Source organism: Marmota flaviventris, chromosome 4 (genome assembly GCF_047511675.1).
Source record: "Marmota flaviventris isolate mMarFla1 chromosome 4, mMarFla1.hap1, whole genome shotgun sequence".
NCBI classification, from domain to species: Eukaryota; Metazoa; Chordata; class Mammalia; order Rodentia; family Sciuridae; genus Marmota; species Marmota flaviventris.
Genome location: NC_092501.1, coordinates 56,961,447 through 56,973,621, shown reverse-complemented (window position 1 = coordinate 56,973,621; position 12,175 = coordinate 56,961,447). Strand labels below are relative to the sequence as shown.

The 12,175-nt window shown below is 32.3% G+C and overlaps 1 protein-coding gene across 4 annotated transcripts in view; it reads right to left on the bottom strand.

Moving 5' to 3' along the window:
- Ctnna3 (catenin alpha 3) overlaps nt 1-12,175 on the bottom strand; it is a 1,728,170-nt gene that overhangs the window by 51,660 nt on the left and 1,664,335 nt on the right. For all 4 annotated transcript variants that reach the window (XM_027931212.2, XM_027931213.2, XM_071611230.1 and 1 more), the window contains one exon: nt 7,124-7,258. In XM_027931212.2, coding sequence (XP_027787013.2) covers nt 7,124-7,258 — 135 coding nt within the window. The remainder of the gene's footprint in view (nt 1-7,123; nt 7,259-12,175) is intronic.

The following is a 12,175-nucleotide window of genomic DNA, read 5'->3' as shown; positions in this document are numbered from 1 at the left end:
ACACTTTTTGTTCTACTCATTTAGGACATTCACAATCAAGATGGCTATGGAGATCGAACTACATATAACAATATGTTTAATTAGTCAACTTGTGTTTCTCTGCCATTTTCAATTAAAATTTTACATACCTTTTCTTTGAGAGAAGACAGCACTCAGAAGGTTACAATACCTTTATTTCCTTGGACAAACTGGAGCTGAGACAGATTTTATGAAGGGTTATGTCCTGGAATTTGGCTCTGGTAGAATAATGTCCAGCATATAGTGTCTCTATTCACTGTCTCAAATCATTGGTGCTAACTTAGGTTATTTCTACTTCTAAGCAAATGTTGAAAAGTGATTGAAGATATGGATGTCTTTGTTTTGTTGCAAAAATGAAAGTTTGAAAGAACACTCAAGTCTTAACAAAAAAACTACTCCTCCCTTTTTATCAGAGTATGAGATCTAGTAGCAATAAGTTTTTAAACTTCCCATTCATGTGTCTTTAAATTTGATTAAATCTTAATCCATCTTTATTCTAGCTCAGGAAAAAAGCTCTTTTTACCAAATTTAATATTTCTACCTCTTCCATCCCCACCCCCTCACACTTGCTTATCACTTCATTCCATCAATTATAGTCCCAATTTTTCATAGATTCATTCTCTTCTGTTGTTTCAGACTCATTGCCTAAAAATATCTCAATCTCTGCTGTCTTAAAAAGTATGTAAATAAAAATGCTTGTTTCAAACAGCTATTTCACCCCTATGACTTAAAGACCCTACCAGAACAACTGTAGAGAAGGAAAAGTTTATTTGAAAGCTCACGTTTTGAGAGATCTCAGTCCATAGACTGCCAGCTCCATTCCTCTGGGCTTGAGATGCAGCAGAATAACATGGCAGAAAAGTGCAACAGAAGGAACTAGTTCACTTGATGATTAGGAAGTAGAAAAAGACAGATCTCTACTTGCTAGATACAAATACATAACCTGAAGCCATGCCCCAAATGGCCCACCTCCTCTAGCCACCCACTACCTGCCTTCAGTTACCATGCAATTAATCACAGCAGGTGATAAATTCACAGATTGGGTTAAAGCTCTCATAACCCAGTCATTCTTCTCTGAACTTTCTTGTATGGTCTCACACATGAGCTTTTGGGGAACACCTCACATCCAAACCATAACAACGCTACACCTCCCCAAAATGATACGGCTTTTAGCAATTCTATCTGCCTGGACCATCAAGTTCATCTCTAACTTTCTCTCACTCCCCTCACTACCATGTTTTTTCTGTCACTGCTTACTCAGTACTCAATTCTCTATGGTATAATTTTTGCCTTTACTGTATTGCTGACAATTACATTGGAAAAGATACTAAGATAACTTCTAAACTGAGTTATCTACACCATTTGTAGTCATTGACTACTACTGCACCTTCAATCACACACACACACACACACACACACACACACACAAGTATTCAAGAACTTGATTGTCTCTAGGGGAATATGCATTAAAAAGCAGATAAGTACAATATAAGTGAATACTACTACATTTCTGGTCATTACTTGATAGAGTTAGTTGCCACTCAATATTCATTTTGTTTCATAGAAACAAAATTTTGATTACATTGAGGAAAGCATTGTGTCCCGAAGCAGTGTTTTATTTATTAAAACAAATAAACAAAAATATCCACGTTTTGCAGCACTCCTTGCAGTTAGGTATATAGCTTGTGACTAAGCTGTAGACAATAGTATGTTAGAGAATGCATTTGAAATGGAATTCCCAGAAGGCCCTTTAAAATGATGCAAGGAATGTTTGCTTCTGTTCCTCTTTGTTCTTACTGTCTGGAATATAAAAGGCATTAATAGAACTAGAGAAGCCACATTTTTTTTACCTTGATAATAATGAAAGCTAGAAGGCAGAAACACAAAGGTGCCTATGTCCCTGATGGTTTTGTAGCTGCCATAACAATCCTGGCGTGGCAGTGCTCAGACTTATCTCTATGAAGACAGTCAACTCACTACTTGTTTAAACTGCCAAATGAAGTCTCTATATCTGAAAAAGCTATATGGAATCATTTTATAGAAATAAAACATTGCTCTTGATATCTAAGTTTTTAAAAATCTTATCCAGTATAATCTTACTGGATGGTTCCATCTATTTCTCTTTCACCTCTTTCCAAAGTTCTAGAAAAATATATACAATTCCTGAATCTTTCTCTTTGGATGTTGCTGAGTTACCTAAATTCAACTAACAAAACTCGAGTGTGTTTCCTTACCTCTCCTAATCTGGTCATCCTTCCATATGTAGGTTTTAGTTAGTGATGTCACTGTTGATGAAGTAAGCTATCAAAGCCCAAAACCTTAGTATAAGTCTTAATTTTTCATATTTCTTCTCCATAAATACCCAGTAGATCTTTGGTCCTAACACTTTATCCTTAGAATTTTTTTGTTTCTTGTTATGATCACCAAGATTGCCTAAATCCAGGTTCTCACTTGGACTTTTTGTTTGTTTGTTTGTTTGTTTCTAAATAGGCTTCTACCCTCCAGCCCCTCATCTTTCCAATCTATCACCACCTTATCAAAAACAGTTAACTTCCAAATACATAGATCTATTTATGACCCTTCTCAAAATTACAAAAAAAAAAAAAAAAAAAACCCATCAATTGTCTCTAGGGTGAAGGTAAATGTTAGAAAAGATCCTCTTTGAACACCCCCATTTCCTTTATAGCTTCTGCTGTGTCACTGGGCCTCACCATACTATTGACAGTACAAGCAAAAGTGTCTTCATTCACATCACACTGCATAACACTACACATCTTTCTTATTTCTTTTTATCTTGTTCAGCCCTTCTGCTTTGAATTCTTCTCCTTCTCTTTTCTCATAACTACACATTTGTTTTTCTCCTTATTCATCCAGGCCTAATTTAGAATCAGGCCACTTATAGAGCTTTTCCTAGCATACTCTACACCGTTCAGGAATTAATTATTCCCTTCCCAGTTAAACTATGTGCATTTGTACATACTGATATTTATTTATTTAGTTAGTTTATTGCATTGTTCTGGAATTAATTTTGTATGCTTAGGAATATTTTGTTTCTTAATTTTGTATGTATTTAAACATTGTAGACAAAGGCACTACGTACACATCTTTGCATCCTTCAGATGTTTTACTATGCTTGGCCCACAAAGGGTACTCAATCCGTAGTAACAGATTGGAACTAACTACACTTTGCTTTCCTTACAGGTAAGACATGTAAATACAGGGCAAGTGCTTCCAGTACAGATGTAAGAATGACTGGAAAATAATTTAAATTAAATGGCTTTCAAATTCTTTTACATTATGAATTCATGTACTTTATCCTAAACACTAACACTCCAGACCCAGAATATATCCTGCCCATTCGTTTCAGGAATGTATCTCATTCACACTTACTTCTTTTAAATAAAATGTATTTACTAAAGGCATTGATTCATGAATCTGATCTTGAAATGCAAACTTTATTTAGTGAACTTTGAATAGTTTGCAGTTTTGAATACCAAATTTCCGAACTTCTTAATGAGTTTCTCCACTTTAAAATTATGCTTAGTACTTTACAAGAGACCTCATATAAAAATAAATTAGATCTTCACAATTTAAAGATGAAAGGGGGGGCAAAGACAAGAACTCAGAGTTACTGAGGAAATAAAGTAAGGGTACATGGACACACATAAATGAAATGTATGTTTAAAGTTTCTAGGATCTACCTATGAACAGATTCAGTGAAGAATGTGAAAAGAGTCATGCTCTTTTTGTAGATTTATTTTTTCTAATGGGAAATTGTGGGCAAAATAATGATAAATAGCTCTGCATTTGCAATGCTAGGCTTCCTTTAATATAATGACTCAGCTTTTAAATCGTAAATTGTAGATTCTAAATTGCTCCTGCCTCTTCTATCTGTAAAATATGTAAAGTTCATGAATTTGAATCATCATACCAAATAGGAATACAAACTATATCTGTACTCATAGAGAAGAATATATTTTACTGGGACAATTAACAGTAATATATTTTAACATTTATATAAAATCTGGCCTTCTATCAAAATTTTTTTGTACGCTTATGTTTAGAAAACACAAGAGAGTGGCAGATATTAATAAAATAATATTTATATTTTCCTAAAACTACTGGGTTTTAAAATTAAAATATATATATATATATATATATATATATATATGCATTATTATTATTATTATACATAAAGTGAGATTCCTTATGCCATATTCATTCATGCATATAATATTAAACCTTATCAAGGATGGTGTGTGAAATTGAAAAAAAATCAAAACAAGACAGACATTTGTCTCCAAATAAACATATATTTTTTAACATATTTAAAGTAGTATAATGTAAAATGAGAAGTTAAGACTGGATGCCTTATAGTTCAAAATGTAGATACAATGAAGTTTAATATATGTGTGTATACATATATGTATTACATATATATTTATATTTATTTATCTACATTTGCAATGCTATTCCTCCTTTTATATACTGAGTCAACTTCTTTTTTCAAACTCCCCTCCCCCCATTTTTATGATAGTAGGGATTTAATGTGAAGGTGCTTTACACTGAGCTACATCTCTAGCACTTTTTAAATGCTTTTTATTTTGAGACAGGGTCTTGCTAAGTTGCTTAGGGCCTTACTAAGGCTGGCTTTGAATTTGCAGTCCTCCTATCTCAGCCTCCTGAGTCACTGGGATTTCAGGCATGTATCACTATACCCAGTTTAATATTTTTAGTTCTCAAGTCTATTTTATCTGTTGTTGAAATAGTCACTCCAAATATCTATAGAGACAGAATGTAGATTAGTGGTTGCATAGAAGCTTCAGGATAGGAATGTGTGTTGTTCAGGGCAGACTACCAATGGATATGGGGTTTCTTCCTCACACACACTTGGTACAGGGGATTGAATCCAGTGGGGCTATAATACTGAACCACATGCTTAGAATTTTTATTTTTTATTTTGAGACAGGGTTTCACTAAATTGCTTAGGGCCTCACTAAGTTGCTGAGGATGACTTTGAACTTGCCATCCTCCTGCCTCAGGCTCCTGAGTCACTGGTATTACAGGTGTGTGCACCACTGTGCCAGCTAATGAATCAATTTTCAAATCATAAATTGTAAATTTTAAATAACTCATTTCTAATATTTTATCTGTAAAATATATTGTGTGTATATATATATACATATATATTCCCAGTATATATGTAAATTTTATATATATATATATATATATATATATATATATATATATATATATATATATGGTTCATGACTTATGATGATTTGACTTACAATTTTTTTAACTTTAAGATAATAGGAAAGTGATACAAATAATCAAAATTTGTTCTGATCTTTTCTTGGATCACAATGTGTGGTTACATCTTGGAAACTAGGCTACCAATCGGCCACATGATCATGAGGGTGAAGGATAACTGATACTTTACAATGTATTATGTTAGCATCATTTTCTGGATACAGTTATTCAATAAGTTACAGGATATATTCAACACATTGTTACAAAATAGGCTTTGTGTTAGATGACTTTGCTCAACTGCAGACTATTATAAGTATTCTGAGCATGTTTAAGGTAAACTAGGTTAAGCTATGATATTCAGTAGGATAGATGTATTAAATTCATTTTAACTCAGGATATTTTCAATTTACAATGGGTTGATCAGAATAGAATCCCATAATTCAAGAAGCACCTGAAATGCATACCCACAGGGATTGTATTTATATTTGGATGCATTTATATAGGTCTTTATATATGTATTATATTTGTATCTATACACATATATTTCTGTTTACATGACTTACGACTACTTGAAATATGTCATTCTCCTTTGAAAAATGAAAGGGCACCAGTATTATACAGATTATATATCTAAATTTGTTTTTGTAAAATTTGCATATGAGGGAAATTAATCTTTATAAGATAGAAAGCAATCCCACAATATAATTTCCACTTTGACTTGTGCTCTTCGGGTTCTCCATAGATACAAGATTGTTCACCTGAGCAGAGAAAGCACAGACCTTTGAAGGTAAACTCCAGATCTGCCATTACTAGCATTGTCTTGGGAAAGCTCTTTAACCTTTCTGAATTTCATTTTTTCATATATTAAAGAAAACACAAAAAGCAAATAAAATATCTGTCTGGCATACTATTGTGAAGATTGAGATAAAATACAGGCAAGAGACAGACAGTAAGGATTAATTTTCTTCCTTCCACCCTTGATGATGGTCTTTTGCTTATGTTTTTGCAGTTATATTCTATTCAAGAACATTAATTCCTTGAGAAAAAGTTCAATGCCAGGATGTAGAGACCTTAAATGTCACAAATTTATAAATACATTGCTGTAATTTTTAAAAATTTGTTCTCAGGAATGTAAGTTCTTAGAATGTTCATACCGTTTCATTTTAACTTATATTTATAATCTTCCTCCATGTCCTTTCCAAAGTCACTGATAACTGAATCTAATATAGATATCAAATATTATTTTATTACCATACCTGCTCTAGAGAAATGATTCACTGTTATTAAGAGATGAAGAGAAAAGTTAGATTTTATTTCTACCACAGTAATTTAAAAGCAGGTTCAAACTCAAAGCCATCAAAGAATTTACACAAGCTCCTCTAAATCTGTTTTATCATACTCCACTTCTAAAAGTAAATTTAGAAATTTTCTAAAAATCTCAAGCCCTTAATTTCCATATGATAGAAATGAATATGTGAAAAATGTATATCAATTAATAGCAATAAAGTAATCATGGTATTGATTTGCAGCCCCACATTGATTTTTATAAAGATTACAGTATTTAATCAGAATTGCATCTGTACCCTCTCTGAAGTCTGAAAACTGTGCTCTAACTTACCATGCATTTCTCATTCTAGTGGTTTATAAAATCTGATTTATTCTTTAATTTCTGAAGTAAATAAAAATAAGTTGTATCTACCTATTAGTTTAGTTACATATATTTTTATACAAACTCTGACAGTTTGTTCTAATGTGAGTTTATCTAACAGGTTTGGTGGTGTTAGCAGGGGTGTAGGTGCTCTGTTTCAAGCCCCTTCCACCTGTGAAGGAGCCTGTGCCCCTCAGTACTCACAGCTGACATGATGAGCTCTCCCCCCAGGTTCTGGATCTCAGCTTTAACTTGGCTGCAGATTTTCAGTTGATGGGAGTAGAATTTTATTTGTTCCAGATAGGCCAGCAGGTCCTGTTTGCATGATGGATCTGGACACTAAATATGCATCAGAGATAAAACAGACATAGCAAAACATAGATGAAAGTGAGTGAATATAGTCATTAAAAATACCTTACAAGGAAGAAGCTTTCTTTTCAGTGAAAGCCATCCACTTCTCAGGTTACTCCCATGTAGATTCTGATGTGTTTCTGTTTACTCATTTTTTGACCTTAATTACTACTTGAGCAAAATAAATGTTAAAGAAATTCTAAGATATAAAAAGAAAATTCCTTTAATATATGACAAGATTAGAACCCTTCAGATTATATCTTTAGGTAAATGGGAAAGAAATATTTAAAATGCAGTTATTCTCTTCATCTAGGATTACCATTAGACTACTCTTTGGGGTCTAGAGTTCCACATTGTCTGTGTTGTGTTATTTATGTGGAAATAAATAAATACTACAATGAAATAAATTATGCTCTATTACTTTCAGCATCAAGCATTCTTAGCTATTAATAGACAAAGGAAATAATTTCTACCTTAAAAACAGCTGTGACCTAACTAAAGCCAAGAAACAGCAAATATTTTTTTTTCAAAATATATTACATTTCTTTACAACAAACAGCTTCCCACACTGTGTTATCTTCTTAAGAAACTCTTGGAAAACAGTTTGAGCTTTATCAGAATATGGTAAATATCTTGGGTTAAGGTTTAGTCTTTGTGCTCTTCTTCCTATGAAGTTATTATACATTTTTTAAAATCTTTCCTAAATTAATTCCACTTTTAATAAATTTTCATAAGAACATAGAAATGTAGACCATGGTTTATATGCAAAGATATTCACTGTCACAGTACTTAACAATAGCAAAATCTAGAAATAACCTAATGTCCTAAATAATGGGAATACTAAATTCATATGCATTTCTGTATAATGTGAGGTTATGTAGTCTCAAGAAATATTTTCAAAGGGTGTCATGTTTTTGGAGGGTAGAAAAAATCAATATTTAAAATTTTACATAACATTTAAATCAAATTATATGAAAAGAATGTGGTTTCAAAACATGCTAAAAAGAAACATGAAAATACTAATAAACAAGATAGGCAATTTTTATATATATTGTATATCTTGAAATGAATATATATTATTTCTATAATTATAAGATGTTATAAAAATTTTCTTTCTAATGACCTAAATTGCTAATAAAAAGGTAGGATGAAAGACCAGAAAATACTTCATGCATTTCTGCATTTATCCAGGACAGTCAGACTTCAGTATTCAATGGGGACAGTTTCCTGGTTGTTCAATTCCCTCATATAAAGTGGAAAGAATTTGAATATAACCTATACACATCATCGCAGTGTACTTTAAATTATCTCTAGATTACTTATAACACATAAAATACTGTAAATGTTTATAAAAACTTGATAGAAAAGGATAGCAAGAAAGAGAAGAGGGAAGAAGGGCAAAGAGGAGGAATGATAATGGCTAGTTTTCATACAGGTTTTCCTGTGTGAGAAGCTAGGTTAACTAATGTACATTTATATTCTCATTCAGTTGTCAAGCATCTAACAATCAGGTGTTTTTTTCCCAATTTACAGATAAGAAATTACCTACAATGAAGAAAAGCAAGTCATCTCATTGTTTTACCTTGACATGAAGCTAATCTTTATAAGGTACTTCCTGGTCTGCCAGGCCTTTGACTGCATAACCCCTAGTATTCACACCACCATTTTACTTAGGCTTAATTGTTGTCGTTTTTCAGATTATTTTTAATTTTTTAAATTGATTTTTTAAAAATAAATGACAGTGGAATGCATTACAATTCTTATTACACATATACAGCACAATTTTTCATATCTCTGGATGTATATAAAGTATGTTGACACCAATTCATGTCTTCATACATGTACTTTGGATAATGTGTCTATCACATTCCACCATCATTGCTAACTCCGGATCCCCTCCCTTCTCCTCCCACCCCTCTGCCCTATCTAGAATTCATCTATTCCTTCCATGCTCCCCCTCCCTACCCCACTATGAGTCAGCCTCCTTATATCAGAGAAAACATGCAGCATTTGTTTTGGGGTATTAGCTAACTTCACTTAGCATTATCTTCTCCAACTCCATCCATTTACCTGCAAATGCGATGATTTTATTTGCTTTTATTGCTGAATAATTGTTGTCATTTTTCAGATTTTTAAAAGTAATTGATTTGAATTTCGTTTTCTCTTCTTCATTCGCATGAATCTACAATGATATTTTCTATACAACTTTCATTCAAACCCCTCATTTTTTTTGTCCTGTGGAACTTTTTGTATATTAATTGCTTATCAAATATTTGGTTTGCAAATATTTTTCCCAATTTGTAGGCTGCTTTTTAAATTTTTTTGATTGCTATGTTGTATAAATTATATACATACAATTTTATAAAACAAAATTTTAAAAATCAAATAGTTTTTCCTCTCATATATTTTTATATATAAGTGATTAAAAAAACTTTGCTTCCTAGATTTGTAGAATATTCTTGTTATTGACTTTATTTTTTCCATGTAGAATTTGCATAAAATAACTTTTTTAAAATAGCGAATGTTAATGGATAATTATAAATGTAATGTATTCCACTATTGTCATGTATGTAAGAAATAAAAAGAAGCAAATGTGATCTTCTTAAAATTTTTTCAGATTAGTCACACATGACCATTGAATGCATTTTGACACATCATACATAAATGGAGTATAACTTCTCATTCTTCTGGTTGTACAGGAAATAGGAAACATATTGGTCATGTAATCATATAGCATATAAGATAATAATGTCCAATTTGTTCTATTATCCTTCCTACCCCCATACCCCTCTCCTCTCCCTTCACTCCCCTCTGTCTAATCCAAAATACCTCTAATCTTCCCTAGCCATCTGCCCCCCACCCCATTACTGTGAATTATTATTCACATATCAGAGAAAACATTGAGCCTTTGGTTTTGGGGGATTGGCTTATTTCACTTACCATTGCCTCCAGTTCTATCCATTTACTGATAAATGCCATAATTTCATTCTTCTTTAAGGCTGAGTAATATTATATTGTGTATATGTACCACATTTTCTTTATCCACTCATTTATTGAAGAATATATAGGTTGGTTACACAGCTTAGCTATTGTGAATTGTGCTGCTATAAACATTGATGTGGCCATGTCACTATAGTTTGCTGATTTTAAGTCCTTTGGGTATATGCTGAGGAATGGGATAACTGAATCCAATGGTGGTTCCATTCCAAGTTTTCTGAGGGATATCCATACTGTTTTCCATATTGGCTGCACCAATTTGCAGTATCACCAGCAATGTATAAGTGTACCTTTATCCCCAAATTCTCGTTGACATTTATTGTTGCTTGTGTTCTTGATAATTGTCATTCAGACTGGAGTGAGGTGAAATCTCAGTATAGTTTTAATTTACACTTCATTAATTAATAGAGATGTTGAACATGTTTTCATATATTTGTTGACTGTATTTCTTCTTCTTAAAATGTCTGTTCAGTTCCTTAGCCCATTTATTGATTGGGCTATTTGTTTGGTTTTGGTGTAAAGTTTTTTAATTTCTTTATATATTCTAGAGATTAATGCTCTAACTGAGGTGCAGGTGGCAAAAATTTTCTCAAATTCTGTAGGCTCTTTCTTCATGTTCTTGTTTTTTCTCTTTGCCGTGAATAAGGTTTTTATATCGTTTCCATCCCATTTATTAATTCTTGATTTACTTCTTATAAATCTTCTAAGTCTTATTAAGAAAGTTAGTTTCTAAGATGATATGATGTAGATTTTGGCCTACTTTTTCTTCTACTAGGTTCAAGGTCTCTTTTATAGTACGTAAGTTTTGATCCACTTTGAGTTGAGTTTTATGCAGAGTGAGAGATAGAGGTTTAATTTCATTTTGCTACATGTGAATTTCTAGTTTTCCCAGCACCATTTGTTGAAGAGGCTATCTTTTCTCCAATGAATGTTTTTGACACCTTTCTCTAGTATGAGATTACAGTATTTATTTGGATTTGTCTGGGTCTTCCTTTCTGTACCATTGGTTTATGTGTCTGTTTTGGTGCCAATACTATGCCAGTTTTGTTACTATAACTCTGTAGTATAGTTTAAGGTCTGGTATTGTGATGCCACTTGCTTCACTCTTTTTGCTAAGGATTGCTTTGGCTATTCTGTGTCTCCTATTTTTTTCAAATGAATTTAATGATTGCTTTTTCTAATTCTATGAAGAATGTCATTGTAATTTTAACAGGAATTGCTTTAAATCTGTTTAATGGTTTGGGGGGTATGGCCATTTGAACAATGTTAATTCTGCATGTCCAAGTGCATGGGAGATCATTCTATCTTCTAAGTTCTTCTTCAATTTCTTTCTTTAGTGTTCTGTAGATCTTTTCATTATAGAAGTCTTTCACCTCTTTTGTTAGATTGATTCCCAAGTTTTATTTTTTTAAGGTGCTTGCTAATGGGGCAGTTTTTCTAATTTCTCTTTCAGTGAATTCATCACTGATGTATAGGACCATATTGATTCTGGGTATTGATATTATATCCTGATATTTACTGAGTTCATTTATTAGTTCTAGAAACTTTACAGTGGAATTGTTTTGGAGCTTCTAAATATAGAATCATGACATCACAAGCAGTGAAAGTTTGAATTTTTCTTTTCCTATTCATATCCCTTTAATTTCTTTCATCTGTCTAATTGCTCTGGCTACAGTTTCAAGGACAATGTTGAGTAGAAATGGTGAAAGAGGGCATCCTTGTCTTGCTCCAGTTTTTAGAGGGAATGCTTTCAATTTTTCTCCATGTAGAATTATGTTGGCCTTGAGTTTATCATATGCAGTTTTTACAATGTTGAGATATGTCCTACATTTAAAGGAATACCACCAGGGATTTGGTTATTATTTCCCATTTTTTTTAAGACAGGAGATATTGACTAGAATAACTGGT